Source organism: Pararge aegeria, chromosome 16 (genome assembly GCF_905163445.1).
Source record: "Pararge aegeria chromosome 16, ilParAegt1.1, whole genome shotgun sequence".
Classification (NCBI taxonomy): Eukaryota; Metazoa; Arthropoda; class Insecta; order Lepidoptera; family Nymphalidae; genus Pararge; species Pararge aegeria.
In genome coordinates this window covers 17,121,365-17,142,163 of record NC_053195.1, presented here as the reverse complement: position 1 = coordinate 17,142,163, position 20,799 = coordinate 17,121,365, and the positions used below count along the sequence as shown (strand labels likewise).

The 20,799-nt window shown below is 36.6% G+C and overlaps 1 protein-coding gene across 1 annotated transcript; it reads left to right on the top strand.

Moving 5' to 3' along the window:
- The first annotated feature begins 79 nt into the window (after positions 1 to 79).
- On the top strand, positions 80 to 14,084 carry LOC120630424 (TATA element modulatory factor). The gene is made up of 10 exons (XM_039899650.1): positions 80 to 2,293; positions 3,694 to 3,908; positions 4,086 to 4,227; positions 7,824 to 8,043; positions 8,602 to 8,799; positions 9,707 to 9,899; positions 10,550 to 10,694; positions 11,202 to 11,282; positions 11,971 to 12,168; positions 13,774 to 14,084. Exons 1-10 carry the CDS (start codon positions 371 to 373, stop codon positions 13,924 to 13,926), a joined length of 3,468 nt encoding a protein of 1,155 aa, XP_039755584.1. The 5' UTR covers positions 80 to 370; the 3' UTR covers positions 13,927 to 14,084.
- Positions 14,085 to 20,799: the final 6,715 nt, after the last annotated feature.

The following is a 20,799-nucleotide window of genomic DNA, read 5'->3' as shown; positions in this document are numbered from 1 at the left end:
GCCTATATTTAGTCAATTTCTATGTTTTTTTCTTGAAATGTCAAGTGAAACTGAAAGTCGATCATTGAAATTACCAAAATAATTTATATTTCTTGTTATTTTATGCTGTCGTAAATTTTACAACGAGTTATTTAAATTCAAATAAAGATACTGTATTTCCCATAAACAGTAAACTATGATAATAATTGTGTGAACTGTGAAGATAAACACGAAATGGAATGCTGCAAACGTCATTTGAAGAAACTCGAGTTGTGATTTATTTTTTCTGTGATTTTTTGGAAAACAATACGAAATATTTGTGACTTGTGTGCTTTTGTGCTAAACACGACGTTTTCTTCAAAACGTTATACGTGTCTAATGTGTTTAAAATATGAATTGGTTCGATACGTCGGGGTTGACGAGCTTAGCCAAGTCAGCATTGAAAGAGGCACAGAAGACTATAGATAAAGCTTTAGATATACAAGAAGATAGCAGTGAAGAACAAGAAGACGAGACAAATGCTCCCTCAAGTACTAAATCTTCGCCCGGAGGCGGTAACGTACCACAAAAAGATAACTCAGATTTTTTTTCCTCTTGGGGCTTAAGCATGAGTGCTGAGGGCGGAAAGTCCGAAGAAACAGGCGAAAAAACCGTAGTGACAGAGAGCCCTTCTAAATCTAGCTCCCAAAGAATGTGGGGTTCTTTTGCTGGTTCTTTTTTTGACCAATCGAAATCTGATACCAATGCCAAAGTATCTGATACAAATACCGTAATCCGGCCTCCAAAAGCTAAATCTATGAATGTTATTTCTGATAAATACGATAGTCAAGATGATTTGTTTTCGAAAAGTCAACTTGTTATGTCTGATGGTGCTGAATGTTTGAGTTTAAAAAAGGAGGAGTCACCTAAAATGGATGATAGACGAAATTCTTCAATGTCAAATGTATTATCCTTTGTATCAAGCAGAAACAGCTCTGACTCAGTTGAGGTTCTGTCGCAAAGTTTGAAGTCCACACCTGATTCTGAGGCAGCATCTTGCCAATCCATATCACATAGTAGTAGTGCTGGCTTAAAGCTCAATTCGGAATCTGTGGAGATCTTACCTGATAGTCTAGTAAGCCCCAGTTCAATTGAATGCTTAGGTTTTGATAGCTATGCAAGTGATAAAAACAGTAGCTCTTCCTCCAATCTGTCGGCAAGTTATTTATCAGATAAGAAGTCGACACCAGTTGGTGAGCAAACTGAAAAAGCTGACACGGCAGACAGTGTGAGTTTAGTTGCTGACGATGATGAGGATACAATGTCTTACAACTCTATTTCAGAATGTACTGCACCCACTGTTTTAGATACTGATGATAAACCTCTAAGCCCTTTCCCAAAAATAGCTAGAATTGAAGCTAGGAGACCTACTGATAAAGAATTTTCAAATGTTGATCAGCCGTTGCTCATTTCTCACAAAATGCAAATAAGTGAAAACTCATCAAATGATGGTTCATGGTCTGATAGGACTTTAAATGCAGACAACGAAAGCATTTCACACGAAAATTCAGCAGACGAGCAGAAAAAAGCTACAGACCAAGAAGATGTATTAATGGAGAAATTGAGTGATTCATCCTCATTTTGTAATATTAACGTATCAGCTGATTTGGTGGCGTCTGAAAGTTCTGCTTTCGTTAATATTCAGAATAAGCAGTGTAGTGTGCCAGAAAGTAGTGAATCATCTCAGAAAGAACCAAGTGTAAAGGAACGGATATCACCAGTCAGTTCAGAAAGTAAAAGTGATTTAGTGAAAATCGGTTCCGACAGAACATCTGGTCACACATCAGGGGATGAACTAGAAACAGCTACATCATCGGACATAGAAATAATTCCTAGTCCCAATGGAGAAAGTAGCAATGGATGCAGAAATAGCCCTGGGAAATATGGCTTAAAACAAAAAGTTGACGGAGCATCGTCACCTAATTTAGTAGACTTGGTCCTTGGTAAAAGCTTAGCAAGTAAAATCCGTGGACACAATAGGGAATTGTCAGAGGCTTCAGTACAGAGCAACACAAGTGATGAAAGCCAGTCAGAGAATGATAAATTAATGCGCAGATTGTGTGAAATGGCAGAAATATTAGATGCTAGAGAGAATAGACTGACAGAACTTACTAGAAATAATGCAGAGTTAACTGAATCTAACACTAGTTTAAAGCATCAAGTTGAAGCTTTAATGGTGAAGCATGAAGGAGGGGATATTAATACAATAACTGAGGAATACACCCAGAGGTTGTCAGCACTTGAGAAGAAATTTCAACAGGTGATTAGAGAAAAGGTACTTTTTATTTTGTTTAATAATTGTTGAAAAACTAGCCTTTTGATTATAATAATAATAAATAAATAAAGGCATGTTCATCTGGAAGTAAACCTCTTGCCATGTCTTTGCTGTTAGAGTATATTTACTAACTGCATCTGTAGGTGGGGTAACTCGCTGCAACCGTAGGTTCAAACAAGTCAAAACATGAACCAATTTTGTAAGTTTAAATGACCGCTATTGTCTAAAACTTGGTACCTCGGGCCTGCTATTTATAGATAGATACATTCTTCACTATGTTTGTGTACCCATCAAACAGTATCTAGTGTACATATTTAGATGGGGTTGAATAAACTTTGAATAAACATTAAGTGTAATAGAGAATGAGATGGCCCATCCCATGGTTCCATCAATCATAGTTTAAAACATTTAAATTAGACTATAATTAACATTATTTAGCCAACACAACTGAATTATTCACTTGATATACCACTGCATCCCAAATGTGTTCAAAATCAGTCTTGTAGAATCTGTAATGAGGTTTGAGATTGACCACAAGGTTGACCCACAGAGGACAAAGGTTAGTAAAAGAACCAAATTGTTCGCATAATTACGATTATACAAGTAATGAGATTCATATTTTATTGTGTATTATTTATGTAACTTCTAGAATTCAACTAGAAAAAATTTAAATGTCTTTCCTTATTTTATTTAGGCCAAGATACTTCATCAAGTATTTTCGCATTTATCAAGAATGATTAATTCACAAGGTTTGTAACAATAGCTAATCATTACCTTGGTTTTTATTAACATTGGTTGGGATGTTTTTAACTAGCTTTGATAAAATAGGAAGAGGAAACAAGGTTTTATTATTTTCCAAGCATTTTCGCCAATAACTGATAATAGTGTAAAAGGTGAACAAATATGGAACACGCGAGCGAAGCCGCGGCCAGATCTTGTTAACATGTAATGTAACAACTAACATGTTGCTTTATCATATCATCATAATTGAATTAGTATTTTTATCTTATCCTAATTTTATATTTATGTTTTGCCACATCCTATATTAAAAAGCTTGGAATAGTGTTAGTTGTATCAAATCATTCTCCTAAAATACTACCTATATAACTATTAAGTGGTTTAAATATTGCTTTAAAAGTTTTTTTTTCATTTTATTTATAATCGAATTTCAAATATTTTGTATACCCATAATTCATGAGTAGGAAATTAATTAAAATGATAACATGTAATTGAAATTCTAGGAAACAAAATAATTAAAATATTTAAAAATCTTTCTTTTTCTCATTTTTTATAAATTTTAATTCTTAGTGTAGCAAAAACAAAGTGTTTTAGTGCAGTCCTTTGTTGAATAAGTATGCACATATATGAAAAAAAAACAAAATATTATGGCCTATTCTCAGGATCAGTTAAGGCATCGTCTAGACAATTACAAAACTGAAGTATGCCGGAAGAACTCTTCGGAATTTGAGAGCAGCTTAAAGGAAAAGGAGGAGATCATAGCCCAGCTACAGGAGGAGGGGGAGAAACTTGCACGCCAGGAGTTGCAGCATTCCAATATCATCAAGAAGTTGCGGGCCAAAGAGAAGGACAACGAACAAGTTATTAAGGGTTTGAGGTGATTCTTCTCTGATGATCACACTTAGCTATTAGTCCTTATTTTGTAAACATATAAAGAAACTTTTCTTTTTAAGCTACATTTTTCATCAATTCAATTATTATGTGCAGAATATCATACCAGATTGTAAGAAAAAAAATGAAACTGTAAGAACAATATTGTGTTTATTTTCTACAGAGACAAACTAGCAGAGCTGACATCGGAGCTAGAGCGTGTCAAGCGATCAATGGCGTCCAAGGAAGAGGTGGAAGTTACCCAGATTGAAGCCGTGTACCGGCTGACTAATGCCAACAAGAAGCTGGAGACTGAACTTATAGAGGTAAATATGACGATAGCTATGACTATTGGGTGGCGGAATGGTACGATATCTTCTTTGAATTGTTTGGACTGTTAAATCCTAAACTTTACAGGAGATTTGCAGCTTGCATCCGCGTCATAGCGAAATTTACCTAAAATCACTAGTTTTAGAGTCGTAAATTAGGTACAACAAATTTTTATTTAACAAATGGTTTGCCCAGAACACAAGCTATAGAATTGTGGATCCATTCGAGCTTTAAAACTATAAAAATAAGTTCAATGTTACCCCAGCTTTTGATACCCGAAAACTACTTTTTGGATGGGACCGTACTACTCTCGCACTAAGGGCTTTTTCACTCAGCACATAGGCACAAAATACTATCATGACGTCGATTAAAAATTAAATAGTTTCGTTTATTGGCAGTGAGGCACCCGCTCGGGTGTTTTTATGCATTCGTTTGCTTAAGTATTCCCTTCTTAAGCAAACGAATAATGTTAAAGAGTGCAATGTTTTATTTAATTTTAAACATATATCTGCAATAGATATTGTAAAGAATTTCAGGTTATTAAAGTTGAAAAAAACCAGTGATCTGTGGGGTATGTCGGTGATGGTCATTTCTAACATTATTGACGTTATTGCCCCTTATCTAGCTGTAATTTTTAATGAATGTGTTGATATGGGTATTTTTCCGAACCTAATGAAATGTAGTAAATTAATACCCCTTTTTAAATCCGGTCATAAAAATGACCTTAACAATTACAGGCCTATTTCAATCTTGCCAACTCTTAGTAAGGTCTTTGAAAAAATTATACTTTATCAACTTTTAAATCATTTTAATGTACATAACTTACTTCATCCGGAGCAGTACGGCTTCACTAAAGGTCGTAGTACAACGGATGCAGGCGCAAGACTCATAAAGCATATTTACGATGCCTGGGAACGTTCGCAGAATGCCATTGGTGTTTTCTGTGATCTGTCCAAAGCATTCGATTGCGTTGAACACAAAACGTTGTTATTAAAACTAAGCCACTATGGCATCAAAAACGTTGCACTCAATTTAATTGCCTCTTATCTAAGTGATAGAGTTCAAAGGGTATGCGTAAAAGACATAAAGTCTAAGGGATCATCTGCCTTAATGGGTGTCCCACAAGGCTCAATTTTGGGTCCCTTATTGTTTCTGGTTTATATAAATGATCTGCCACACCATGTCAGGGGAACTTGTGAGATTGTACTGTTCGCAGATGATACATCTCTCATTTTTAAGACTGATAGAAACAAAGATAATTTTGACGACGTAAACCGTGCTTTGTCACATGTGTCAGACTGGTTTACTGTTAATAACTTACTTTTAAATGCAAAAAAAACTAAGTGTTTGGAATTTGTTTTGCCTAACGTAAAAAAAATTGATAAAAACATCATAATAAATGGAGAAACACTTGAAATAGAAAACTCCACTGTTTTTCTAGGAGTGACCTTAGATTGTAAGCTACAGTGGGGTACCCATATAGAAAGCCTAGCGAGTAAACTCAGCTCAGCTGCATATGCAATCAGGAAAATTAGACAGCTTACCGATGTTGAAACAGCTAGGCTTGTTTATTTCGCATACTTTCACAGTATTATGTCCTATGGGATCTTGCTGTGGGGAAAAGCTGCAGATATTGAAAGTATATTTATACTACAGAAAAGAGCCGTACGATCAATATATAAACTTGGATCACGCGAATCGCTTCGTGAAAAATTTAAACAAATAGGTATTCTTACAGTAGCTTCGCAATACATTTATAATAATATAGTCTTTGTGAGGCAAAATATTACTCTTTATAAATCAAAAGCTGAAATTAACAATCGACTTACCAGAAACGGTCATAGATTGGTGATACCTGCATATCGTCTGCGAAAGGTGCAGAACTCCTTTGTGGGGTTGAGTATACGCTTTTACAACATGATTCCTAAGGAAATTCTTGACCTACCAATGCATACATTTAAAAAATGTGTAAAAACGCATCTAGTACAGCGAGGTTACTATATATTTGATGAATTCCTCAATGACAAGGTAGAATGGAAGCAGCCAGCCTCGCTCTCATCTCCCGCAAGATAGCAAAATGATTGTAAATGTTGATGTTGGAAAAGAGCAACTACTGAGTTTCTTGCCGGCTCTTCTCGGTAGAATCTGCTTTCCGAACCGGTGGTAGAGTCACACAAACATGCATACTTGACGTTTCAAAAGTGCTTATAAAGTAGGCCTACTTGAAATAAATGAATTTGAATTTGAATTTGAACTTCTCAATGGCTTGTTTATGACGTTGAGCTTAAATCGTTAAATGGTGCCAGAAGCGATGCTCGTGTGAGTTTCCAGTGCTTATGTTAGGGCTTTAGTATAGGAATTGTAGATAGGTAGATAGTCAAACTCGAATAAACTTATACATGGAAACGAAGATAGGATTGAATGCTAGGGGGCAAAAGTGGCCTTTTCACCTAAAAGTGATAATTTAAATCAACTGAGAGTTATGTGAGTAATAAAAAGTAGTGATGGATGGAGTAATGTATCAAAATTATAAGTAATATTCACGGAAGAAGAGTCGTAATTATTTTCGTACAAATTTTAAGTTTGATATCTCTTCATGGACTGTAGCTTTTTATTTCATAATTTGTGATACGAGGTTCATGGCCCTGGCTGATTTTTATTAATAAGAACGATTGTTGGCTTTTAAGCATATCTAAACACATTATGTTAAAAGGTTGGGCAGTTTGCATGTTTGTTACTCCTTCAAAACACAATGACAGTGCCGATTTGGCTGAAACTTGTAATCTAAATTCAAAATGATATTTTAAATCTATATAAATATAAACTATAGCTTTATTTTCTGATTCGGCAGAGATTCAGAATGGAAATAGCTTATTGCATCTTGAATGTCATAGGCTTAATTTTATCCCGAAGAATCCACAGCTTCCCGCAGGAACAATGTAGCGTTAGAAGGGTATATATTTCTATCACTCATTTTTATAAGTTATTCGTAAGTCTACATAGGCGAAACTTTGGGCAAAAGATAGTATTACATAAACCCGATATTACAAATTATGTTTATTGATTTAAAGTACACATTATCTCGTGATTTTTATTGCAAATCTCAGGGTCTCAAGTAATATTCGTTTCTGTTTATACGTCGGCTGTAATTTATGGCTGGACTGTCCTTATCTAATCTGGTGTTTATTAACATCAGATGACAAAGATACATTCGTAGATAATGTTTAATTATTACTTTATCAGGCAAATGTGAGGTTTTGTTTTTTAAAGTGATATTTAACCGATTGTTTTACATAGACAATGTACATTTTAAATATGTTGAACATTTTGTAAAAAGGCGAGGGGGCACCGTAAGGATCTGCATCCCTACGTAGTTGATATACCGCGGACGTTCAAATCCGCACCGCAAGGATCTGGAATGTCTTTCCAGCTTCCATTTTCCCCAGTGCCTACAATGTGAGTAACTTCAAATCAAGAGTGAATAGGCATCTTCTAGGCGAGCGCGCTCCAGCTTAGGCTGCATCATCAGTTACCATCAGTGACTGCAGCCAAGCGCTCGTCTGTAAACATTAACAGAGAATACTGTCGTCAGACCAAGGGCGCGCTGGACGACGCGAGTCAGAAGCTGGAGGGCGCGCGCACGTCGCTGGACGCGCTGAAGCACGAGCTGGCGGACGCGCAGCGCGGTGCCGCTGAGCGGCAACAGCAGCAGGCGGCGGGCGCGGCCTTGGCGGACAAGTGCGAGCGCGCCGAGCGGGACGTCGCGCTCTTGCGCCACGAGCTGCGACAGCTGCGCGACGAGCGAGTCCGCGGTGAGTGAGTGACGTCATTGCCGCTTCCCGTTGTTCTATGACACTCGACTCTTGTCACCTTGCAAGTAGGACACGGTATATCAGCGTGTACTATTACCATTCCCTAGTTAAACCTCACCGTGATTATCTCATAGCAGTATGTGTAGCAGTGCAGTGAATTTTGATAATTCGAAACCGAATTATCAAAATTCTTTACAACTATAATTTTCTTGCACTAACAAAAAGGATTTTTAGCAAAACTAAATGAATGAACATATAACAACTATATTACTTTTTATGTATATTCCGGGGGACAGGGCTGTTTATCCTTAACACAGATAAAATCTAGCTAGCATTATCTAACTACATTAAAATAAAACAAATTTTCAATATTAAAAAAAAAGCTTCAAACCTTCGTAATTGATGTGGACCCGAATGCGGTCCTGGCTATATGAAGTATTTATAAATTTATCCTCAAATTTATCCTCAATATCTTGGTTTATGAGCCTTACACCGATGTAATAACGCGTCCGGTTGATGAGTGACGAACAAGTGAATAGTGAGTGTGTTGGCGCGCAGAGGAGCAGCGCTGGGTGGCGCGCGCGGAGGCGCTGCGGCGCGAGGCGGCGGAGGCGCGCGAGGCGGGCGAGGCGCGCGCGGCGGGCGAGGCCGAGGCGCCGGCCGCGCTGCTGCAGCAGCTGGCGGCGCTGCAGCGCGGCGCGGTGGAGCGCGAGCGCGCGCACGCCGCCGCGGCCGCGGGGCTGGCGGCACAGCTCGGTGAGCCGGCGAGCGACCCGCACTCACGACTGACCTTTCATGTAGCATTGTCACAGGCCCTTATTACGACATCCATTTCATTTTCAAATATGGTTCTTTGCATCATTATTGTAACTTCTTTCAATTTACTTATTATGCACCTCATTATTTTCACTCCTATTCATTTATCCCTTAATGACTTTTCAGCCTTCCTCTGCAGTAAAAAATCAACAGCAATACCCTATAATAAAATGCTGGAAAATTATGTTTGTTATTTCGGTATGCTACAGAGCTAAGTTTGTTTGATAAATTATTTATGCATGGACCCCGTTTTAACGTTATTCCTACAAAGATTGCCGTATCCACCAGATCCAATTTCACATTCTGGAGCCATAATTGTCCTTAGCAAAGTAAGGTCATAAATGTAAATGAGGAACAAAAAAGGTCCTGAACCTGATATAGACCCGTGAGTGACACTTCTTTTCACAAATGACCATGAATTAGACCAATTTCCATTAACGTCAACTTTTTGAACTCTATAATTAAAATAGAATATGATTAAATCTAGAGCCACCAATATTGATTAATCCACGAATTCCGTAGAAGTGCAATTATCTGATTAACGCCTAAGGTGAAACACAATCAAAAGCCTCGGACAAATCACAGAAAGCGCCAAGTGCGTCACGTAAAATATATTTTGTATTAACTGAAGAGTCGCGGTCACTGATAGACAATCGTAATAGGAAGACCGTCTTCCGAGCGGGTGTTCGTGTCTGGTGACCGAGGTCCGACCATTCATCTTTGGAAGTTGTATATACGGTCATTGTTAGCGAAAACTTCGCTAGCGTGATGCAGCATCTCGGTGGTGGCATCTTGTTAGCGACGTTGAGCTCGTCACGTTCATAATGCCATCGTCCCGCGCCGCCAGCGGAGGCCGAGACGCAGGCGAGCAGGGCGCGGGAGCGCGAGCGCGCGGCGCGCGACGAGGCCGCGGCGCTGGGCTCGCAGCTGGCGGCGGCGCACCGCGACCAGCTGGCCGGCAGCCGCGCCGTGCGCGAGCTGAGCGAGCGGTGCCGCGCGGCCGAGGAGATGCAGGCCGCGGCGCAGGAGTTGCTGGACCGGTGAGACGCGCTGCTCGCAGCTCGCAGACTGCTGCTCTTATTTTACCATTTCCCTGAGGTACCCTACTAAAAAGCATTGATTTTTGTCTGCATGTTTGCAGGACAGTCTTTGGGGACTGCCGATAGAAGAGAAAATTAAATACTATTTTTTTTTTCGAGTCTCGTACCAAAATATGTAAGCTTATAATGTTTTTTAAGAGTCCCCCGCAAATTGAAGGTCAAAAAAATTTTTTTAAGGGTCCAAATTTTTTAAAATTTCAAAAAAAGTTTTTTTTTTATTTTTTTCTCATTAGGTATTTCATTTTTTTCTACAAGAAAAATGATAAAGATCCTGAAAATCTCAAGTCGAAATTTTAATATTGAAAGATTGCTCCAAATTTTTTAAAGTTTCCAAGACCAGTACTTTATATATATATCTTTTAGACCTGCTTCTGAATATAGAATAATATTTAAACTTAATTTTTTGGGGCCAGCCTAATATACACAGTACACATATAGCTCATGTGAAGCGTACGGTGACGATACCGTGAATTCCATGATCGTTGTTCACCCAAAAAATGCTCAACGCGCCTAAAGAAGTTATTAATATACATTGAAAATAGTATTAGAGAATCAGTCAAGAATCTATAATTATGAAAATATTGTTTCAGCAAGAGCAACGAGATGGAGAGCTTGAAGCAAGAATCCGAGACAGAAATAACGGCGCTCAAGGCGAGAGTGAGCGAGATAGAAACACAACTAGCCGAATGTCAAAGTATTTTAGAGACTGAGAGGAAACGGAACGCTATATTACAAGTACTCATCCAACATTAATTCATTCTTTCAAAATGACTTCAAATTTCTCTTCTCAAAAAAAAGGCATAACCAGCAAACAACTAAGCTTTGACGATTGCCTTCAACTCCCAATGCCAAAAACTGAGTAAATTAAATTCGTCTAAGTTATTTTATAATTACAAAAAATTTTTACATGAGTTCAATGTGCTACTATATGTATATTATATTATGAGGAACTAAAAGTTAACATTCAAATATTTGTTTCGCACTTTTCCAGTTTGTTTGTAACAGTTTTATTATAACATTATTAGATCTTTAATGTTCAGCGACTCATAACAAAATATTTTGATACTTTTTAACGCGCAAAATTGGAGTTTTTATTCCATGGGTTTTCATCATACCGGTCTTACAATAATTTACTTATCTTTTGTGTTATGGTTTCTATGATATTTACCTAAGGAGATTTTGCTTTTATTTTGTTTCGTATCTTTACCCGTTAGTATGGTGAAAAACGATTTTGTGTTCCAGGAACAAGTATCCACACGTGGAGACGTGTCCCCCTCCCAGTCTATCGCGTCAGACTCATTCTCCACTTCGTTTTGGCAAACGGTGCGTATTGTTTCTCCCCTGTACCGTGGATGTGGTATAAGGCAAGACCGAAAAATCAAAATACGGAAGTTAAAATTTAAATTTTTATTTCTTCTAAGTGTAGGTAAAAACAGATTTCATTTATGATGGAACTCGGCGATTCCTGGAATGCTGAATAAATTGCAAAAAAAATTGGAAACCCGATTTTTTACCCGCTTTGTTCAATTTTTAAAAATCCCACGAACGGAACCGTGTGTTTTCCTGGAATAACAAGAACCTTATGTTACTTAACTCTATGTCAGAAATCAAGTTAAAGTGCTAAGTTAGGTCGTGAAAGAAGGACAAACAAACAAAAATTTCCTCGAAGTTAAGGTAAACAAAAAGAGTTGATAAGAGGTCCTCTTCGTTGGTTACACATTCAAAAAAAAAAGTTACGATTTTAGACAATTTTAAATCTGATTTGTCCAGTTTAAGATATATATTTTATTATTCAATTAGATTGCGTTGCGTTGAGTCAAAGGAATTATTGCTCCAAAAGTATTTCTTCCTGTAATTTCGACTCGCAATGATACTCTTAATTAATTAGGTTGTGTTAATTTTTAGCTAAATTAATATAGTTTGTTGGTACCATTAATACTATAAAATAAAACGAATATCATATGAAACAGCTAATGGGTGAGAAATGCTGATCGCAAAAGTGTGTCCGCAGGAGGAGGGTGCGGGTGCGGGTGCGGGCGCGGGCGCCGGCGCGCTGTCGGCGGCGGGCGTGGAGGACGCGCTGGCGGCGCTGACCCGCAAAGAGGGCGAGCGACGCGGCCTGTCCGCCGCGCTGGCCGCCATGCGCGAGGAGCGCGCGCGCACCAACGACCGCCTGGCAGACCTGCAGGCCAAGCTGCAGGACTACCAGGTAGACTTCTCGCTTCCAATCACACACGCTATAAACCTCTGGCGGATACGCCGTTTGCTTACCGCCTACCCATCTAAAGCTAAACTGAAGCTATTCACTTCACTAGCGGCGCTGCTGGCACCATTTAACGAACCTTGCCGGCCGTTGTTTGCCATTCGGTATATGTTGTTTATAGCCATCAGCGACAACTTTAATCAGTTTATTGCTATTATTCTATTTCTCAAACATGCTTTGAAATTTATGCAGTATTTTGACAACCTTCTTCGAGATAAATCGAAATTGCAAATCTGTCGTGGTTTAGCGGCCAAATAAATTACAAAGTAAACTCATACATGTCATGTAATTTAAAAATTGAACGATTATCAAAGGTTTAATTTATAATGAACTATAAAATTGGTAGTTCCACAAAGACGGTAAAAACACTTATTGTTTCTCGTTTCACGTCTCATTGTAATATGGACCTACTAGATGGCGCTACAGTCGCTATAAGACGGATATAAAACGGCAGTTACTAATTTCAGTATTTAATATCTAATAATTATCATCAGTAACATACAAGACTTTATCTACTCCCATAACATGAAACGTCGAAAAGATTCTCAAACAGTTAGCTTACTGTTATCATTAAAACAGCCAGTCTACCAGGACTGGCTGTTTTAATGATAATATCACCCATTATTTAGTATATACAAATAAACTAAGAATTACCTATCAATGCAAGAATTATTTATTGTAGTAGTAATTATTTATTGTGTATAATGCAATTATTTGAACACACTAGAATATGTTCTAAAATGTTGAAAGGTTCCGATTTCGATGTACTTGGCGGAATGTCTATATTTGCCACTTCACTATTCTCATTTATCTATGGAATTCGAAAAATATAATTATAATTTGAAAATACCTGGCGGTGTGCTGTCAAAATTTGAACCGCTATTTTTTTTGTAAACATAACCTTAAAAGTATTGATGAAAAATGGCGGGGATTTGAACAACCTACTTTTTTTTTAAGGCGCGGCGTTCAGCCGGCCTCGTGCGTGAATGAAATTTTTTTTGAAATTCATACAGCAGCATGAGCAGTAAAAAATTGTCTGTCTGTGTGAAAACATTTGCGCAGTTTTGTGTAATCATATAGTTTATAATCTGAATAAAATATATAAATTAAAAAATTATATATATGTTTGTCTAAATGTCTAAATTTGAATTTTGCATACTATCAAATTAGTTGAGTGTTTGGGAGTCATAAATGATTATTTCGATCCCCACAACTGGAAAATGTTTGAATATTAATTTTTTTCAGTGTCTGGGTGTTTATTTAAAAATGTATTTATATGTATATTAATAATAAAAATATTCATCAGTCATCTTAGTACCCATAACACAAGCTACGCTTAATTTGGCGCTAGATGGCGATGTGTGTATTGTCGTAATATTTATATTTATAATTATTATTATGAATTATTGTAACATCGAAACATGTAGCACATTCTAGCAAATAAAGTAGTTCTATTCCATTTACTTCTATTGAGAAGGGATGATGTAACGGATCCTGTGACATCGCGTGTTCGTATCCTCTCTGGAGCGTCGCCGGCGTGTGGTGTTGCAGAGCCTGCAGGAGCAGTACGACGCGCTGCTGCAGATGTACGGCGAGAAGGAGGAGCAGCTGCACGAGCTGCGCCTCGACCTGCATGACGTCACGCAGCTCTACAAGGCGCAGCTGCACGACCTGCTGGCGCTGCGCCAGGCCGCGCCGCGGTAGCGCCCGGGCCCCGTCTACACACGACTCCTAGGGAAAACAAGGCGGATCGTGAAGTTCTTGGGACACTTGACAGATGAAAAAAGTATAAATTCGTTCTTTTGGTAGTTATACTTCTTTTGGCGCGTTAGGGAAAAATGTTGAGGGTAAATTTTTACGATGCGCGCACCGCCACAAAAAACCGACACCCTGAAGTTAACTATAAGTTTTGACAGTGTGCACACTTTCAATTGTCAACGTCTGCGGGCGCATTCGGGTTTTAATTTTAATGTTGGTTGTCCGATAATGAGTCTTAATAGTATTACTAATGTAATTATGTTTATTATGTCAATTTCTTTAATTATATAAATATATCTTTTTTTTGTGATATTTAAATAAACTTTATTTAACTAACTGATATTGCGTTATAATACTATGTATGTATGTATGTAACTTTCAATGTATGTAATGTATGTACCTTTTTCTACAAACGTAAAATGAGGCGAAAGATTAATGTTTTGAAAAGATTTTAAATTTTTATCTCGTTACGCCAAAAGAGTATAACTTCTAACCTTGAGATTCCATACGAAAAATGAAAATATGATACAAACACAAAATCGGTATTTTGGCACCAACAATTCTATGGCTCCTAGAATCATAGAAAGGTAAATTCACTAGTCTATGATTCTAGACTAGTGAAAATCGATTTGTGAATTGTAAATGTATGTAAATGCCTTTTTTATTTAGCGTTTCGTTTTCCATTGTTAGTGAAAACGGACGTTCATTATTTTTATTTAAGATAACCCTGGACTGCAATCTCACCTGCTGGGCTAGTGACAATGCAGTGTAAGATGCCGCCTAACCTGTTAAAGTTGTGGTACATTAAACACATTTCTCTAATCGTGGTCGCTGTGTCCACCTCGAGCAAGCAAGCGTAGTGTGACACGCCCTGAAGCACGATGGAACGACGGCATCAAGAGAATGATGGGAGCGGATGGATGAGGAAGGCTGAGGACCGGGTGTAGCAGCGCTTCTTGGGAAATTACTATGCTCGGCAGTAGACGTCCGCAGGCTGAAATGATGATACCCCTAATCTAATCGGTTGCTACGCAACATCGTACCGGAACGCCAGATCACTTAGCGGCATGTCTTTTTCGGGGCTCAGTGGACTGGTGGCCCACCTGCCGTGCAGAAAGGAATAACTTGCGAGCAAAAGTGAAGTACGGGGGAAGTTGGGGCACGCGAAGTAATCTTAGATTGAGCCATAAGCAAAGCATTTGGTACAAACCTAGAATTCTGAGGTTATCGAGGAAATAACAGCACGAGATGCAAAAACATTGGAGCTTCATCTCACTTCACAAGATTCAACATTGGAGCTTTCAACTACTGAGGACAATGTCAGTGTAAAAAAAATTGGTCAAATACAATAAATAAATTTAATAAAGACTGTAAAGACGAAGCGCGATTCAGAACGTTCAACTGTTTTTTTTTTTTTTTTTATAGAATAATTCGTCACGTTCGATTTTTGAATGACCTAACTGGTAGATATTAATAACACGTCACAATCTCATTGGTGGAACGTTTTAAGTGTTATTTTGTGACCACAAGTGTGACGTGAAGTTTCGGCTTTAGTTTCAATTAGTGATAAAATATGGTAAGATTACAGTCCGATTGAAACTTTGTGTCGTCGCGGAAGTTAGCTGCGAGTGTAGCGTAACAAACTGTCTAAACGAGCCGGATGTACCCACGAGTGACACCTTATAAGAATCTAATTTGACAAGGCTAGTTGTGAAGGGGGTCTGATGGAGTATTATAATATTCATTAAACACTTTTATCCAATAACTACTAAATGGGATCAATACGTTTATAAAAATAAGCAGTGACAACCATTATATATCAAATGGGGTCTCGTCGTACTATTGCAACAGCAAAAATGCTATGGGTCCTAAATAATACTAAAACAAGGTCATACGCGCACACGCGAGATCATGTCGTCACAGTCAAGTTACTTTTATATGAAAACTGAATTATAATAATTCAATTCAATATCTCTAAATATAGTTTATTACATTTTTTGTCCTATACCCCCTTTCCAGCTAGCGATGTAGATTATATTAAACACTTTTACTGAAAGAAAACTACCTACATTACTTATGAATTCAACGCATATAATATGGCTTTGAATATTTTTTATCACACCATTTAAAATATAATAAAATAGTCATGGATATTTTATTATATTTTTTAATATATCTAGATTCCTACGTATGCTACACGAATAAATAAAAAATGAGGCAACGTTGATATAGTTTCGTGTTTACACATGAAGCAGTATAGATATTCGAAATAGATATTTTCAACAGTTTACCTTATTGCCGGTTAAAATGGCGGGTCGCATGTACTAACAATGTGTATACACGATTACTACGCAATAAGTTATGGTAAATTGATATTCAATGATCAGAATAAGTGGGGTTTAAAAATATTTTTATATACAACGTGTAAAAGAAGTACAAAATAAAATTGAGGGATGCATAAGTATGTTTCATACACACACAGGGAAAGCCCTGTAAAAATATTAAATCAAAAGTAGAAGCATAAAATCATATTTTTTCCATACAAACTAATTCAAAATATTCTAAGTGGATACTTATGACAACCCTATAGAAGATGAAAGCCCGACACGCGCATAGTACCTAGGCTACGCGATGTGTACCTAATAAAGTGACAGGAGTCACATGATTTTAATTTTGCAAATGATGTTACGGCTGTATCTGATTTCTTTCAGTATAAACTATGGCAATGGTTCACTAAACTGTTAGAAACTAGGTTTTCGGTTTCACAGATAAGTCTGAGAGACATTACATAATTTTCCTCCAAAGCTTATGAAGTATTATTTCTGTTTTCATTTACACGTTGTATGTATACAATATACATATAGCTAAAGTTTGCAAGTAACCTCTCCAACTTTTACTCGCTACCTATTCTCATCACTCATGACAAAGTAATATATAGGAATAAATATAATATTCTTCGGAGATATTAGTTATTTTAAATCATACTGTGGTTCCTCTAACGTGATTACGATGAAAACGAAATATCATTTACGTATTCTATTTAAATAAATAATTTTATTAATGTACTTACAAAAATATTACTTATTAAAACTAACTTTAATAACTTTATATAATCGCATTATTTAGAAACCAAATATGTTAATAAATATGATTTAATGAATATCGACTTAGCCATAGAAATCTAAAATTATACCAACATTAGACACAAACGTAAAACTGTAAATGCCATTTATTTGTTTCAAATAGCTAACAGTGGAAACTTTGTTAAATTACATTTTAGATGATAAGGTCGTAGATAGAGCAAAGCGTTCCCAAAACAGTGGAAAATAGAAAAGGGGTTGTATTACTTAGCTAATTTTTACAAAGCTAAAATAATCGAGAGCTCTTCTTCTGTGTCTAAACCAGGGGATCATGAAGTTATTGAAACCTAAATCAGCTACTGACCGTGCAGCCGGGCCGAGCGGGCCGAGGGGGCCGTACCAGCATCGCTCCCTTGCTTGGGGAACGCTTTAAAAAATAAATTATACGAATAATTAAAGAGCTATTTGTATAATTAATACTTGTCATAAAAATCTATGCCTAATATATATTTGTTTGTTAATTTCTTCCTATACAATGAAAATTATTAGTTGCTTATAATAATATGCACGATGCGTTTGATGTAAATAGCCTTTATTGTGATATAGTAAATTATATAATTATTAGATATTTTATAAATTGGGAGGTTACATTAAGTTTGTACAAGACCACGAATGGGGTAAGGATGCATTTTAGAAGTTTTATTTTTGTTAGTACGGGAAAATACATAATTTTCCCGTACGCATAAATAAATACTTATTAGATTTTATAAAAAAAACGTGTCATAAGCTTTGCTATATATGATGTCACAAAAATTCAACATGATAAATACGCAATAGAGAAATAAAAATTAAACAAATATATCGAATTGGTTACAAATAGTCTAATTAAGAAAATACGAGCATATTTAAAGCAATCGATTAAGCAGTTTGGGTTTCGTTTCAGGACCGTGTTTTGTTAATAATACAATCGTGAGTAAGAAAATATTCACGCGAAATAACATAAAAAACTTATTCTTTAACCATAATTTATTCCAGAAACTTAATTCCACAAATGCTGTATTCTAAGTCAAATTCATGACAGTAATTTACCTCGCTGCTGCAGATCTGAAGCCGCGCGTCTGAATTTAAGGTTCCACATCTTGCGTACACGCAACAAAACGCAACGACTACATTATTTTAGTTTTGTTGGCTCCTACTTTTTTTTGTATACTCTTACCTGTCAAATGTCATGCAAATGTGACTCAACCAGAACAGCTTTTTTATTTTAGTCGGGCTTTATCCCTTTATACAAATACTCGCATGTTTGACGTCGCAAATTTCTTACTCACAAGTGTGTTATAACATTCGAATTTAATGTATATAAGATTTTTGTCATATCTAATATAAATAAGGCCAGGGACAAACCTAGGGGAAAAACCCGATTAAATTTTTTTGTGGATACCATTATTTGTTGTATAATATTTTGGTTTTTTTTTATTTTCGCGTAAGGGGTCAAGGTTGCAAACTAAAAAGTATGCATTGATACTGTAGAACTTGAGTACAAATTGTGAGATATTCTACCTACATTTACTTAATCGATCGAGTAAAAGGTAATTAAGACAAAGTGACAGAAGGGTTTCCCAGTATGGTCACTAGATGACGCTCCTTCGATATCATTAAGGTCGCAGTTGATTTTCACGCGATTAAAATATAATTAAGCTTGGTAGTAAATTTCACACTTGGCACTCTGCAATTGATTTCTACACTCCTTGAGCTTTGAGGACCTTAAAGTGTCCTAATGGAATTTTTGTTTTACATTTCAGTGATGAAGCGAAATTTTGCTGGCGACTTTCAGTTCGTTAGATTTGTCTCTGGCCTTACTGCACTTATCTAAAAAATATTAAAATTACTCAAGTGTTTATTGCCACAGTACGACTTTTATTTATAAAATACAAAAATATTATATAATTCATGTTTTATTTCATTCATCTGATATTCCTCCATAAGCAAAGTGGAGTGCTATGAAGATATGTCTAAGGGCGCTTACTGTAGAAACGCGACAGTACGGCGAGAAATAGTTCCAGGAACTTATGAAGAATTGACACAATTATTGTATAGAAGCAGGAGTTTCTTTGCGGAATTCCATGATATATTATGAAAGTTAACCTGAATAATTGTCAACATCTCAATAAGTACTGAATACTTGTTAACACTGTAAAGTCATCATCTCCTGAGGATGCACCGGTTTTGGAGAGAAACGTGCGTAGAGGGTACATTGCCTAAGATCTGTTTGGTGTGGAGTATAAGGATTGAAGAAATTACACCATACAGATTCTTCTGATTTTCGCGGAGTATAGCAAATTAAGCTTAATTTTCATAAGTGACACAATTGGACATCACAAAACGCATAAGTTGCGTGGCTACGGTTTAAATTACTTACAGTATGAATTCCATCTTTTCTAAATCAACTTATACAAGTCAATCGCCCAATTGGAAATCAAACTATTAAAAAGGATAGGTATGTTTGTAAATAAAACAACAAACTGACATACACCATTTATTATTATAATATTATATGAAGCGACACAAACATACAAGGGAATGTATTTTTTTTACTAACTATTGAATAATAATGAAGAACAAAAACATTTATTTCTATTTTTAAACTATTGTATACTATGTCTAAACATTTTTCGCAGCTTATTAGGCATTATTATCAAGTGATTCATTTACGTGTATGACAAACAGATTAAAAGATGTCTAATTTATTCATCAACATTTAAACCAACTATGAACCGCGTCAATAGCTAAATGTGGCTAGAGAAATATTTGCTTACTGCAACTAACTTCTATGTACTGATATATACCTATATCAAGTTAACTTCATCAACATCTAGATATTTTTAAAGGATTTCGACATGGTCAAGACCATTGAGAAATCGAAGGAATTCCCTAAATCGTTTGTTCTACAACTGTGCAAGTGGCGTGCGTGCATACGTTCACAGACCAGTTGATTGCAAGCACTGTTGAATCTAAAAACATTTAGGTACATAGGGAACAATTAGATAGTTATCGTTGCACAAGAAAAAAAGGAATGGCCAACGACAGGCAGCATGAATTATGTCTCAGGTGTTTCGGTTAAGCCGCAAGTATATGCAAATAAGCCACAGAACAAATGGTAATTAGATCAAGCTGCGGAAAGTGTTTCGGAAGTAAATGTGCGTTCAAGGACAATTGATTGAAATGCTGGGGAAATGGGGCAACATGTGTATTGGAAGTAATGTTCGTATTTATAGAACTTCTTTCGTTTAGGACTTTTTTAATAGGTCAATGTTTGTCGATAGTCGAGAGCCCTTTGGCTTGTCTAGACTTTTTGTTGGGAGCCGAAATGGATGACTCCCCAACGCGCTGCACAGTTAGAAAAATCTATAGATTTGGGAAACTTATTTCGCTACCACTACTTTGAAATGTGTAATTGCAATCTTATGAATATAACCCGGCGAAGTATGACATCGTATGCTTTTACACACATTTTTTCTAAAACTATTAATTTAGGTGTTACACAGACCAAAGGAAATGAACGAAGCCAGTTTTATACAAGATAGTTTCCAAGCTATAGGTTTTTTGAAATCGGCTTCTCTGGCCATGGTTAATTTACGGCTCATTTTATGTCTACGATTTTAGTCCGTGCATATGTATATAACTTTAAATTCTTTAAAGTTAGATGAAATATAGTAGTATGTATAAAGTGATTACAATA